This window comes from Acartia tonsa, chromosome 4 (assembly GCF_053477335.1).
Source record: "Acartia tonsa isolate MP-2025a chromosome 4, ASM5347733v1, whole genome shotgun sequence".
NCBI classification, from domain to species: Eukaryota; Metazoa; Arthropoda; class Copepoda; order Calanoida; family Acartiidae; genus Acartia; species Acartia tonsa.
In genome coordinates, this window is record NC_137263.1 from 26,996,484 (window position 1) to 27,011,927 (window position 15,444).

At 32.7% G+C, this 15,444-nt stretch overlaps 3 protein-coding genes across 3 annotated transcripts; all 3 read left to right on the forward strand.

Moving 5' to 3' along the window:
- Positions 1-1,287: 1,287 nt before the first annotated feature.
- Positions 1,288-3,486, forward strand: LOC145316623 (uncharacterized). Its single transcript, XM_080157266.1, has 3 exons — positions 1,288-1,647; positions 1,978-2,891; positions 3,140-3,486. Exons 1-3 carry the CDS (start codon positions 1,359-1,361, stop codon positions 3,260-3,262), a joined length of 1,326 nt encoding a protein of 441 aa, XP_080013392.1. The 5' UTR covers positions 1,288-1,358; the 3' UTR covers positions 3,263-3,486.
- Positions 1,516-6,084, forward strand: Pfdn6 (prefoldin 6). Its single transcript, XM_080157269.1, has 4 exons — positions 1,516-1,519; positions 3,478-3,553; positions 4,092-4,155; positions 5,644-6,084. Exons 2-4 carry the CDS (start codon positions 3,486-3,488, stop codon positions 5,887-5,889), a joined length of 378 nt encoding a protein of 125 aa, XP_080013395.1. The 5' UTR covers positions 1,516-1,519; positions 3,478-3,485; the 3' UTR covers positions 5,890-6,084.
- On the forward strand, positions 6,084-8,676 carry LOC145316624 (coiled-coil domain-containing protein 130 homolog). The gene is made up of 3 exons (XM_080157267.1): positions 6,084-6,308; positions 7,110-7,403; positions 8,025-8,676. Exons 1-3 carry the CDS (start codon positions 6,084-6,086, stop codon positions 8,652-8,654), a joined length of 1,149 nt encoding a protein of 382 aa, XP_080013393.1. The 3' UTR covers positions 8,655-8,676.
- Positions 8,677-15,444: the final 6,768 nt, after the last annotated feature.

Sequence of the window (15,444 nt, forward strand, 5' to 3'; positions counted from 1 at the left end):
TTAATGCAACCATCTCGTAATCAGTGAGCAAATGGCACTTAGAATTCGAATTTTGATCTGGAATTTTGCATGAGTAATCCTTAGTAGGTCTATTTTCCCTAAATTGAACAAAAAGTTGGAAAAGTAACAGCTAACGGCTGGCGGCTCAGCAGTTTAGCCATTTTTAAAAATATTTTCAAGGGAAATCATCACGAAACCTATCTCCACATAATACTCTATGCTGCTCCAAAACGTTTTCAAACGGTTTTAGACGCTAGTTGCTGGTACTAGAAATCTAAAAATGTTTATTTTGTATCATTTCACATGATTTAAAGCAAAAATATGTTTCAAAAAGTTGATTCCTACATAATTTATGGCAGATTTGCGCTAAAATTAGCCAAAAAACGGTTAAACGGCTGAGCCGTTAGCCGTTACTTTTTCAAATTTTTGTTTGATTTAGGGAAAATAGACCTACCAAGGATTACTCATGCAAAATTTCAGTTTGAAATTCGAATTGTAAGTGCCATTTGCTCACTGATTACGAGATGGTTGCATTAAACCCCCCCCCCCCCCTTAGAAAAAAGTAGTTTTTCGTTTGTTTGGTCAGGTCATTATATTGGTACTGGGTAGCCAAGCAAAGCTTAGGAATAGGAAAAAAAATACACAAGACAAGAACTTTTAGAAACAATAAATAAATCTTCGGATCTACTGAAGTGTACGGTAAAATATTGCTGGTAACAAATATTGCCAAAAATTATGAATTTTAAAGGCTGCTAGCTGCCTTACGGCTGAACGTACAGATCATACCCGCACACCATTTTAAGCGGTATAAGAAGGCTTGCAAATAATCTGGAATAGCTAAGATCCAATGATGCATGGGGAAAGCTTAAAAGAAAAAAAACGCGTTAAATAGGCCTATTTCGCGCATTTCTCTGCACTGCGAGATAATTTTGCATTATAGATTTATGGCCATTTCAGATTATTTGTAGGCCTTCTTATGCCGCCTAAAACAGTGTGCGGGCATGATCTGTACGTTCAGCCGTTTGGCAGCTAGAATCCTTTTAAATTCATAAATTGTTGGCAATATTCGTTACCAGCAATATTTTACCGTGAACTGCAGTAGATCCAACCTCTAATTTGGCGAGATATATGTACTTTTAAAACTTGAGTGGGTAATGCCGTTTTTCTTCTTAGTTTCAGATTGTACTCAATCAAAGCTTAAGGTATAATTCTCACTGCTGTAACTTATTTTACTGAGTTTTCTTGTTTTAAGTTTTGTTTCGAAAAATTTCACTTTCCTTCCACCCGGAGCTACAAATATATATACATCATATTATTTAGGACCTAAATATTTCTTTATTCGAACAAATACTGGACAAATGCTTTTGAATGAAATCACGAAAGCACTCTCGGAAGCTGATTGGCAAAATTTTGAAACGATTTCGCTTGATCTTCTTAAAACCGGTTCATGTTGGGCATTAAAATCCAAGGACAGGGATTTGGTTCGTGTAAAGTTACTGAAGGATGCAACTTCTACAAGTGTCAGTGTGTATTTACTAGACTATGGAGGGGTAAGAAGAGCTCTTACTTCAGATCTAGCATGGCTTCCACAGGGTATTGCTAGTACTACTGGTGGACTCGCTCTTCATTGTTGTATGGCAAATGAAGGTAGTGCTTAATATTATTTATAGCAGTGAATACTTTGTACTATGCTTTAAGAATATTTTATTTTGCTTGTTAACCACCCGCCTTCCTATTAGATTAAGTCAGGTATTTTCTTTGGTTTTAATTTTCACAGGCTAGGTTAAGAAAAAAAAATTTGGAAGAGCTTTGGAAGGCCGCTTGGGTTGACAAAGGTTTATCAAAATAACGAGGTTATAGGTGGTTAACTGCTGAAATGAGCAATATTTTCATTATTTTACACTTTCTCCGCCATCAATAACAATTTTCATAAACTAAGATATTCCTTAAACATTTCTTTAATTTTGTTCTTTTTAGGAGATTATCAATTGAAGAGTAGCGCTGAGTCATTCATTCACAGAAATCTAGTTCACAAACAGGGAATTAAGATGTTCGTCGATAGATTTGATGAATTGATAAATATTTTCTATGTTCACGTTATAATTGGAGATTCAAACCTTATGGATATTATGATAAGATCTGGTTTCACTCAAGGAGATTACTTAGAATCTGACTCTGATAATAATGACAATGATTATTTTGATGATTTTGGTGAAGATGACAGCGGGGTAAACATTGCTGATTATTGGGATCCAATGGCTGATGATTTTTATGACCGCAAGAACACAGTTGAAAATCTTGATACTGACCCCGAAGTTGCTATCATGGGCAGAAGCGACAAAGATGACTATTGTCCAAAGTTCCTTTTATATGGAAAATGCCCTAAAGGAGATTTTTGTCCCCTCAAAAATAAACACATAGAGGGCGGTGGAAAGGTTAAGGTTTACCAAAGCAATTCCAAGTTACTAAATGAAAAGCAGAAAGAAAAGGTTGCTATTTCATACTTGAGATATTCACCACCTTATGATCTTATTGTAATCAAACAAAGTGTAAATGATGACTTTCAAGAATACAGTATTAAGGATATTACCCAACTCATAGAAGAACCTAGAAATGAAAGGTTGGATAGAACATTGAGGCAGAATTTGGGAAAGCTAATTGGTGTAAGATCAAGTAAGTATGGGTGGGTCAGAGCTCGTATCATAGAGGAAGATGTTAATGATAGAGATGAAGATGTCTACTCATTGTATCTCATTGACTTTGGAGTAATATTAACTAGCAAGTTTGGACCTACAGATGTCAAGGAGTTGGTTCCCTCGCTACAAGATATTCCTCCTCTGGCAATTAAGGGATTACCGCAACAATGGCGAAATCCAAACTTTCTTGATAAGGTATTTGTTTGATATTCTTATCGCTTCTCAATTTTGAATTGATCATTAAAAATAACAATTGACAGACGCCGGATCCTACGTAATTGTATTTGTGTCGCGTAGATTTAAAATTATTTAATCTTATTTGCAATAATTTACCCTACTTCTGGGGATACTATCCATGCATCTTGTAAAGTTACTCCTGACTTATTAATTTTATCTGTTCAAACCAACAAAGACTTTAGATAATGATATTTTATTTTGTATAGGTGAAGGCCTATCTGGAATCCCCGCATGGAAGATCTTTGTTTGTTGAAATATTGCCATCTCAACCAGACGGTGTTTTAATTCAGCTTTATGAGAAACTTGATGGTCAATTTGTTTTATTTTAAAATGAAACCAAGTTATACCAAATTAAAATAAGGTATTTTATCGTATCATTTATGCCCCTTGTTTTATGTCCTTTTGTTTGGCATAATTACAATTTTTTTGGATCCTTAAACTTCTAAAAATCTTTCTTTTAAAATTGTTTGTGGCTTGATGACAGTTTTGATTTTAACTTTTGTATGTTTCTTTTTAGATTATTTTTGTTAAACCTATTTTTTTCAGATAAAAATGAATGTTGTAGAAATGCTACAGAAACAGTTTCAAGAAGCTGCAGAAAATCTTCAAAGCATTCAAAAAGGAAAGCTGTCCATATTTTTGCCTAAAAGATTAACTTCACGCAGACATTTTAATAAAAACTTTTTTTCTGACATTCCACGCACTTTTTATCTTATTTCAGGGGTGTATATTCTGCACAAGATTTATTTTTTTTCCCCTGCTACAAATTTTTTTATTTTTTCCCCCCCTAGATTTTTCTTAAAAAGTAGGGGGGGAAATAGAAAAATATTTAAAGAACTCTATATTTTATTTATTTTATCCCTCCTACCACACATTTTTTTAGTTTTTTTTTAACCAAGGAGGGGGGCGAAATGGAAAAAATGTTTTCAGTTTTCTTATTTTTTACATTTTTTTCCCCTCCAACCACTTATTTTTTATTTCCCCCCCCCCCTGAGCCGGGGATCCCATGCAGAATATACACCCCTGTCTTATTTTGAAAAAAAATTAAGAATAAATCTTTTAACTTATTTTTCTGAACAAAATCTCTTGGAAATATTACAGTTAGCCATCTACTTTTTCCTACACCCTTAATGTAAATATGATATGTCTTTAATCAATAGATTACAGTAAAGCCCTGACAGACAGACAAACATTGGATAGCCAGTTAAATGAGAATAAACAGGTAAATATTACCATAATTGGGGCTTGTTATTAGGGTAGGGCCGGATATAGAAGTAGAGAAAAAAAGTTTCTTCAAAAAAATCTGCCACTGTTTAACTGCTTGCCGGTTGCGGCGGCTGGCAGCTGTCAGTACAGCAGCCACTATCAAAAAGGGAGAGGTCATTTTCTAGTAAATCCCGTAAAGGTGTGTGTTATAAGGCCTAAAAATAGTAGTAGAACGATAAGGTGCTCTATATATTTGTATTTCCTATTGAATAGAACAATAGGGAAGAAATTTTTTTTTTTTTTTTGATAACCGTACCTGGAATATCTGAAATTTCTATCAAACGCTTTGTTTGGCTCAAACTGACACAAATAAAAAAAATATAATTATAATAAATCAACCTGTAAAGAATGACTTCTTCCTTTGTTTAATGGTATAGATTGTTCTTAACCTTTACCTTGTACCTATAGAAAACATTATTATTATAATTATATTTTTTTAAAATTTTTGTCAGTTTGAGCCAAACAAAGCGTTTGATAGAAATTTCGTATTTTTTTTAGATAATCCAGGTACGGTTATCAAAAAAAAAAAAAAATTCCCTATTGTTCTATTCAATAGGGAATACATATATCTAGAGCACCTTATCGTTCTACTACTATTTTTAGGCCTTATAACACACACCTTTACGGGATTTACTAGAAAATGACCTCTCCCTTGTGTTTTGAGATTTCTAACATAAAATTTTCAGATTATTACCTAAACATTTTCTACAAAAAAAATATTCAATTAGCTTCAAAAGTAAAAAAATACATCCATTTAAAATTTAAAAAGAAGGGATCTTTGTTGTATAATATAAAAGATTATATTGCCGGATAGTTTCAATATCCGGTATGCGGCAGGATATTGAAAATGACCGGATATCCGGCCCAATCTTACTCGATAAATAAGGATGTCTTGTCCCTATTTGTATTAAAACAAGGAGGACAACATCCATAAGTAGCAAAGCAAAAAAATCTTGAGTAATTATACGGACAAGAAGTTTTAGAGAGTATTAAAATAATGAACAGATTTATTGTAGAAAAATCACGAAATCTTCCTCAAGATTTTTTAATATTTATATTTACCATGATGACTGAAAGAATGACGGTAAAAATAAATTAGGTACAAACTGGATTTAATTTTATTACTATTAGTATTATCCACAAAAACTTTGCAAATCGAACACAAATTACCAAAGATATGGGGAAATATGCAGAAATAAAAAAGACTATATATTATTTTATCTTTTAAAATCGGACAAAAATCAACAAAGATATTGGGAAAAATATGGGGAATTAAAGTAGTAGATTTTAGCAGGGACACTGGATTTTAGTAGCTTGCAATTAAAAATGACACCTGGAAATTTTCTTTACATAGATTCATAGACTAAGAATTAATTCACAATATAACCAAAAATTAAAATTGATTTAATATTAAAGAATAAATATGATAGTTTGTATTGTATAGGTGAAAGAAGAACTAGATCTAGCAACAGACGATTGCAAAGTATTTAAACTTATTGGCCCTGCATTAATTACTCAAGACTTGGCCGAAGCCAAGACAAATGTTGACAAGAGAATAAGTTATATTTCCGCAGAACTGAAGAGAAAGGAAGAACAAATGAAGAATCTGGATAAGAAACAGGATGATGCCAGAGAAAAGATGCAGGAAATTCAGGTTCAGATGCAGAAGATCCAACAGGCACCAAACTAAATGTGATATTTAAAAAAACGTACTTAAGTTTAATGCTTGCTTGTATTAATCTTGTAAAAACATTAGGATCACCTAACTCTCTTAAATTTTGTCTAGTATAAAAGGTGCTTTAATGTTTAGTTTTCTCCAATTTGCATACAATTTTTGCACAATCCAGGAGCTTTGAAGCTGTTTTTCTTTCAGAATAAACAAAAATGGGAGAACGAAAAGGACAAAACTTTTATTATCCACCTGACTTCGATCCTAAGAAGCACGGTTCCCTTAACGGTTACCATGGAGTGCACGCATTACGAGAACGTGCTCGCAAACTTGATAGGGGAATTCTTATCATCCGGTTTGAGATGCCGTATAATATCTGGTGCGGAGGATGTAAGAAACATATTGGTATGGGTGTCAGATACAATGCAGAAAAAACAAAGGTAAACCATTTTAATTAGTGATGGAAATCCGTCGAATTTTTGGGCCGGATTCGGATTCCGGATTCTTAAAGAATCCGTCAAAAAAAAGTGGCGGATTCTTGCGGATTCCGGATTCTTAATTTTGGCGGATTCCGGATTCGGAATCCAGATTCTAGCAATATTTAAAAGGATTTTTTAAAGAATTAAGTGCTGCATGTGTCCTAAAAATCAATGTTCTTGGTGTTCTCTATAATTCACTTCCGAGAATCGAACCAGATTTTAAAATATATTATATATATTGATGAAAATTTTTACCTTCAAAGAGGAGGAGTTGAATGAAAAAACTAAAGACGCTAATTTTAGCTTACCAATTAAGAATCCGGAATCCGCTATTAAAAAACGGATTCGGATTCCAAAATTGGCCAAAAATTGGGCGGATTCCGGATACGGATTGCCATCCCTAATTAATAAGGTTAAATTCTACTTGATATTTTTAACGTAGTCTTGTAGTAACGAGTCTGTAATTGAACACAAATCACTTTATTGTGAGAAATTAAACGAAATTGTCTTAACACAGCTGAAAATATTTGATAAACGCCTTTCACCTATTATCAAATACTTTTGTAAATTCAGAACTATATTTTTAATTACATTACGATTTTCGCTGTCTGAAAAATGAGCACTACGTTTTCACGCATTTTTAATTTTTAATGCATATGTTATAAGAACTGCCTATGTATTTTACTTGGTTTAAGATTGACTACTTTACACTTTGTTAATACAGTTTTAAAAATTAAACTCAAGCTTCTTTTTTTATTTTAGGTAGGAATGTATTACACAACGCCAATATATCAATTTCGAATGAAATGTCACCTGTGTACCAATCATTTCTCAATCAAAACAGATCCAGCAAACCTGGATTATGTAATAGTAGAGGGTGCCAGCAGACAGGAGAGAAGATGGGATCCTACTGAGAATGGTCAGGTGGTGCCAGATGATAAGTCTGTAGGACGCAAGCTTGCTGATGATGCCATGTACAAACTTGAACATGAGAAGAATGACAAAGGGAAGATAGACGACGCAGCACCTAGAATTGTACAAATATCAGATATTCAGGTTTGAGTTTTTATTGATTATTTTGATTAATGAAACATATTTAGTATCGAAGCTACTCAATAAGTGATTCTGTGGGCCGGTCTTTAACGTAAATTATCTTTGAATATCCATGCATTTAAAATCAGGGATGTATTATCTGCACAAGATTAATTTTTTTCCCTTGCTGCAAAACTTTTATGTTTCCCCCTCCTAGTTTTTTCCAGCAAGGAAGGGAGAAATAATTTCAGAACTCTTTATTTTATTCATATTATCCCCCCTCCCACATATTTTTCTATCTTATTCACCAAGGAGGGGAGAAAAATGGAAAATACTGTTTTCAGTTCTCTTAAATTTTACATTTTTCTTCTCCAAACCACATATTTTTAAACCCCCCCCCCCCCCCCACACCACCCTTTTTTGGCATGATTTTATTATATTCTCTTTTTTTTTATGTTCTAACTTCTTTATGGTTAGCTGATTATATGAAATAGCATCGCTAGTTATGGACATGATCGATCTAGTTAATGTTATAATACAAAGACGAAATTTAATAAAATTGAAATTTTATAGTCTATTAATCTATATTGTTTGAATATAGATTAAGATTTCTTAAATATATTTAAATGCTATCTTTACATTAAGGATCGCGTCAAAGATGATTATCTTGCCAACAGAATTTTAAGAGATAAGTTTAGAAAAAAGAAAAAGCAAATATTGGAGAAGAAAGCAAAGAATGAGGCTTTGCTAAAGAAAGCAAGTCTTGATATGGACCTCGTTGATGAATGCCCAGAGGATGTTAAATTTGCCCAGCTCCTCAGTTTACAATCTCGTAAAGATGCTGAAGATTTAGTTAAGGAAGACAGACAAACTATTCAACATCAAGATATATTTACTTCAGATCGTGTAAAAGCAACACCATCAGATTTAACTGCTAAAGAAATTATCCTAAAAGCCGCTAAATCCGAAAGTGTAAAAATGTTAAAAACTGGAGGATTTGTAGCTTCTTGCTCGAGCCCAAGTAGTACTTTATTTACGAATAAAAGCATCAAAGATCTTGGAATTGTAAGGAAGAAAACAAATTTATGTAATACAAATAATACGGACAAATGTGATTTTGGTGATAAAACCACGGTTAATGTTGACAAAGCGACAGATAACAATGTCTCGCCAGAAGTTAGTATCTCGACCCAAAAATCTGGTTCCAGTACTTTTAATCCAATGTCAATGTTGTCAAACTATAATGATTCAAGTGACGATGAAAATTCTTCTTAACATAATAAAAATTTACAGTTTATTATTTATATTTTTTCTTGGTAGAAAAGCTACTCTACAAGTCCTAAGTAGGTTTTCTTTTTATCTTTTTTTTCTTTGAAGGATAGCTTAATTAAACGTATTTAACATGGGGGGGGGGGGAAGTTTTGACACATTTGCGTAAACAGGGAGTATAGGCTTTATCTTTGGACTGAGAGGATAGGTTATTAGGGATAAAATCATTCTTATATGATGAATTTTCCCAAGTTTTAAGATTTTTTGGATAGGCCTCCAGGTTCCGGAGCTCCAGGCCTCCAGGTTCTCTCTGTACAGGTAAAAATTAAAAAAAAAAATTTTTTTTTGAAGAGTTAGAAGTCAACCTATGAAACAAAATATGCATATTTTTGAATGTTATTCACATATTTGAAGAAAAAAACGCATATTTTGTTTCATAAGTTGACTTCTAATTCTTCAAAAAAAAATTTTTTTTTTTCATTTTTACCTGTACAGAGAGGACCTGGAGGCCTGGAGCTCCGGAACCTGGAGGCCTATCCAAAAAATCTTAAAACTTGGGAAAATTCATCATATAAGAATGATTTTATCCCTAATAACCTATACTCTCAGTCCAAAGATAAAGCCTATACTCCCTGTTTACGCAAATGTGTCAAAACTTCCCCCCCCCCTTACTTATAGGTATGAGAATATTTATTTATCTAATCCACAGGATATTAATAGGTGTAAACGAGAAATAGGGTGAGGTGGGATAATTTTCGTTTTTTGGGGGAAAAATGTGGTAAATATTAATATTTTCAAAGGAAACCAAGACCAATAACTAGCTTACAGAAATCTCTATCAGTTCCTAATAGGACGTTAACCTAGAATTTTTAGAAGTTGGTCGAAATTGGACTCACAGCAGTTACCGAAAATTACCCCATAGGGGGGCAATTCTGGTAATTTTTCAACCTAAAAAAAAATCGATGAAATCGGGCAAACAAGCATAATAAATCATAATTAGGAAAGGTTACAGGGATTACCCACAAAAATTATCACAAGGATCGGACTAAGTCAAAAACATGTTTTTCAAAAGACGAGAAATTTTTCAATTAACATGCAAATTTTAGTTTAAAAAATTAATTTTATTAGTTTTTGGAAATTACCGCCCCGGTTCCAACTTTTGTCATTTTCGAAAAAAAAATATTTCTATTTTAAAACTCTCAACGGATTTGGATAGTGCGAGCAATTCTTAGGTAATTATGATTTGACCGAAGTACCCTTAAAATTCATCTCACAAAAGAATCATTCTTTTTTTGTAGCCAATATGCAATAACGAACAAATTAGCCTTTATGTTTTTAAAAGCGAAGCTTTTCTATAATTAGGGTCGGTCCGTCCGCACGTAACGGATAGCTTTTTTCGTTAATTTAGGCATGTTAGAATTGTCCTATCGATTTCAAATTTTGCATGGTGATTCCTTTTAAAAGTTAGGTACGATTTAGAAAGCGCAGCAACTCTATAATCATCATTAAAATGTCCGTAGGTCTATTTTAAACATGTTGATTTTTTTTAGCAACAAAATTATATGTGATCTGATCATCCGATTGATCTGATTTTTGGTATATTGATTCCTGGGACAATAAAGTATAATGTAGTAAGCAAAGCAACTCTATAATCAAGTCCTAAAAATGTAAGTATGTCCATAAACATTATCCTGAATCAAGCAGTTTTTCAACAAATTTACTTACAATTTTGCAGCTTCTACCAATAACAAAATTAATTAGGAAATAAATCACGACACCTATACGTGTTTTTCAGCTGTCGTTGGGGGGCAACACATCGTAAAATTGACGACCTCTCCATTTGCCCCCCAAATATTATTTTAGACTTATTTCGCTTGTTGGTTATACCTTATTCATGACAATTTTGCTTTAACTCTTAAACATTTATATTATAATTATTCAGTTCTGACACTATAGAAGTGTTAATGTCCGTTTTCCTACCGTTTCAGTGCTTCGCTTTTATGGATGTTGTCATACTTGTTAAAAGTGAAGTTTTTCCATAATTAGGGTCGGTCCGTCCATAACGGATAGCTTTTTTCGTTAATTTAGGCATGTTAGATTTGTCCTATCGATTTCAAATTTTGCATGGTGATTCCTTTAATAGTTAGGTACGATTTAGAAAGCGTAGCAACTCTATAATCATCACCAAAATGTCCGTAGGTCTATTTTAAACATGTTGACTATAGAAGTGTTTATGTCCGTTTTCCTACCGTTTCAGTGCTTCGCTTTTATGGATGTTGTCATCCTTGTTTTTCTGTCATTAGATGGGATCATGGTCAAAAATGACATTTTCTGAAGTTAGGTCGAAATTACTTTCCTATATTTTACTTTTGTCGACATATTTAAGAAAGTAACAGGATATCTCTCTGTTTGTAACGAAGAATATAGCTAACCGCGGAATCGATATGGTTCCCCTTTACATATGTCGGGGGGGGGGGGGGGACCACCATCCTCCTAAGGGAACCCCAAGAATAAAATTACCCTCCAAAATTTTTTATTTTTGTATTTAAATCTAAATTAAAAAATTGGGTTATCGAATTACTACTACCCCTTCCTCAAGTGCCTCTAGAGGCCTCTGTAGGCGTAGCCGCTAGTTGTTAATAAACTGTTAAACGGATTAGAGTCGGATCTTGTGCAGTAATTGAATTTATAATTACACGCACAAATCTCCACGATGAACAAAAAAAAAATATAGTATTAATTCCTATTTTGTTTTGCCCAGCATTATCACAAATCTTATATATTATAATTAAAAGACCATATGATGCTTGAAGAATGATTCATAACTGATGCATTGCATTTCTGAAAAGTATCCGCTTCCATTACTGACTGACTTGACTTCTCTTCTAACAGAAAATCTGGATCACTGTGGGCTACAATTGAATCAAGACAAAAGTAAGTGCCGAGCCCTGGGACCTATGTAGGGTTAAAATAGACATAAGTCCTTGATGATTCCAGGTGGAGACAAAATATTTTAGCGGGGGCTTTTGGTTTTTTTTTCAATTTAAAGTTCTGAAAAAAAATGGAAAAAAATATGAAAATCTTTAATAAAAAACAAACAAAAAATAATTTTCAATATTTTTTTTACTAAAAGATACAAACAACTTATATAAATACTATAAGCTTTAAAAAAATCACAATTTTCAAATTTAGACTTTCAATATAAAGATTTGTAGAAAAAACCTAACAACAAATTCTAACATATTTCTGATCAACATAGCAATAAAACGTCTTTTGCAAAATCTTTATCATCAAAAATAAATAGCACTTACTAAAGACTTTTTTTCATTTAAACTTATACTTTTCACATTATTTAACTTTAAAGATTGATTTTTTCTAAAAGAAAGGTTGCGTGATTTTTTATTCATAATTAATTGCCTAATTTTGAGATTCAGATAAAAAACCTTACTGCTTTATATCATTGGATACTCTACTAGCAGCGGCTACGCCTCCAGAGGGAATATAGGGACCCTTAGGTTGGGGGGGAAGACGAACCTCCCTTACAATTACAGTTTTTTTATTGAAAAAGTTAAAAACATTTATTTTGGAGAGTTAATTCTCTTGGGATAGTGATGGTACCCTTCCCCAAAATAGTTATAAACCTTACCAGGACATATAAGAAGCTACCATGTAAAGGAGAACCATATTGGTTCAGTGGTTAGTGAGATCCCTTGGTGCACAAAGACTCACATAAAACGTGTTACTTTATTATAAAGATACATATATACACAGAAACTCTACAATCAGAGTATGTTTGTTTGTTCATCTGTCTGTATAAAAACATTACAGAATATATTTATTTGGTACTAGCAGCTACGCCCCTAGAGGCCTTTAGGGGCACTTGAGAGGGGAAGAAGTGGTTGAATTCTACAACTAGATTTTTATTTTAGACTTAAAAAGAAAATGTTATTTTTTGTGTGTGAAATGGGGTCCTTTTTTAGGGGTTGATTTCTCCTAGGATGGTGGAGGTACCCTCCCAAAATAAGTTATAAACCTTCCAAGAACCAATGAGAAGCTATATAGAAAAAAAAGAACCATTGATCATTTTTAATTACTATTCTTTGAGGTTGATAATTACAATTATATTTTATTAAATGGAAAAAGAACAATTTAATTATAATTCAAGATAAAAATTATTTTATCACTAACGGTTTTGCCCCTAGAGGCATCTAGGGGCCCTTGACAAGTGGGGGGAAGTTGACCCCTTCCCTACTTTCAGTTTTAGTATGTAAAAGAAAAAGTTTTTTTTAAATGTTGGATAGGAACTAATTTTTCTAAACTCAAAACTTCTCAGGACCATGAAAAACTTGAACCAAGAAGAACTATATCAGTTAAGCGGTTACAAAGAATCTTCGGTACCGACAGACACCCTCACACACACACACACACACACACAAACAGACAGACACAGAAACTGTTACTTTTATATAAGGATTAATAGACACTAAACTACTCCTTAATATGTTGATCCTATTATCAGTCTAACAGATAGGTCAATAAAGAAGAACCAAATTGGTCCAGCGGTTAGCAAGAACTTTAGGCACAGACAGAAAAAACACACGGACATCCTATCTTTTTTATACAGGGATATAACTTTTAAACCATAGGAAAATTTTTTTTTTCCTGCTTTAAAGCACTATTTATGATACAAAATAGATTGATGTCTGTTTGTCCATCTTTCTGATGCTTAAGAACTGATATGGTTCTTTTTTACTTTACTATGTAGCTTCTCATTGGTCCTTGGAAGGTTTATAACTTCTTTTGAGAAAGAGAAGAGAAATCGCCCCTTAAAAAAGGACCACAACTCACAAAAAAAACCTTTTTCTTTTTAAGACTAAAATAAAAATATAGTTGTTGAATTCAACCCCTTCTTCTCCTCTTAAGTGCCCCTAAAGGCCTCTAAGGGCGTATCCGCTATAGCAAAATAAATATGTTCTGTATTGTTTTTATACAGACGGATGAACAAACAGACATACACTGATTGTAGAGTTTCTGTATCTTTATAATAAAGTAACAGGTTCTATGTGAGTCTTTGTGAACTATGGTTCTCCTTTACATGGTAGCTTTTCATATGTCCTGGTAAGGTTTATAACTATTTTAGGAAAGGGTACCACCACTATCTCAAGAGAATTAACTTTCCAAAATAAATGTTTTTGACTTATTCATTAAAAAAAACTGTAATTGTAAGGGGGGTTCGACTTCCCCCCCAACCCAAGGGCCTCATATGCCTCTAGAGGCGTAGCCGCTGCTATAAGATTATCCAGTAATATAAAGTAGTAAAGTTTTTTATCTGAATCTCAAAATTAGGCAATTAATTATGAATAAAAAATCACGCAACCTTTCTTTTAGAAAAAATCAATCTTTAAAGTTAAATAATGTGAAAAGTATAAGTTTAAATGAAAAAAAGTCTTTAGTAAGTGCTATTTATTTTTGATTAAAAAGATTTTGCAAAAGACGTTTTATTGCTATGTTGATCAGAAATATGTTAGAATTTGTTGTTAGGTTTTTTCTACAAATCTTTATATTGAAAGTCTAAATTTGAAAATTGTGATTTTTTTAAAGCTTATAGTATTTATATAAGTTGTTTGTATCTTTTAGTAAAAAAAAATATTGAAAATTATTTTTTGTTTGTTTTTTATTAAAGATTTTCATATTTTTTTCAATATTTTTCAGAACTTTAAATTGAAAAAAAACCAAAAGACCCCGCTAAAATATTTTGTCTCCGCCTGGAATCATCAAGGATTTATGTCTATTTTCACCCTACATAGGTCCCAGGGCTCGGCACTTACTTTTGTCTTGATTCAATTGTAGCCCACAGTGGGATACCTTTATAACTATATGAAAAAAGGATGCTGTATGTATTGGTGCAAAAAATGGGGACAAATTTCAAATTGTTTTGGCGTGTGACGTCATACCCCCATCTCTTTTCTAGGGGGTTTCTTTCCTCCTTCCCTTTTCTTTCCCCTCACTTGTGACGTAAATAAACAGCCCCGTCAAATCAATTTAAAAATTGTCCCCATTTTTTGCACCAATACGAACAGCATCTACATTTACGGTTGGTCCGTAATGGAAAGTTCTTACTCTTACTTAAGGCATGATAGAATTGTCCTATATTAAACTCGGTATGATAAAGAACAAATTATAGATCGCTGCAACCCTTTAAAAAACTGAGTTCTACTGTGATCACTTTTCGGGTAATCTAAAAAAGAACTATCCAGTGTCTTTAAATCAAGGTATAAATCAAATTTGAACTTGATTTTGTTTCAAATATGTTTTCTAATTGTTTATTTTTAGAAAATATTGAAAATCATTCGATTTTAACATATTTAGAAGAGCTAGGATATAACCCCTATTGGAACCAGAAATAACGTTCCTAGCCCGCGAAACTATTCTTAAACCCTATCTGCCCCACTGTGCATTGAATGAATTTTGGAATTTGAATTCCTAAGCCGACTAAATACAATGTTATAATCAAAGTATCAACCATTTAAAAATTGAAACCGCCTCCACCAAATATCTTTAAATGAAACAAATTTCCGTTTATACTAAATTAATTTGTGTAATGATTGTATGGCAACTGTAACATTTTGGTGGAAAGTTAACTATTCTATATAAGTTAGTTTATTTCACCTAATGGAATATCATGAAATTCTTTTTATTCTTAGTCCGTTTAAACCTAATTGATAGGCGTCTAGGTAGAACGGACGGACAAATCTTTTTTATAGAGTATCTGCGCTACAAAAAAAATATAAATAGG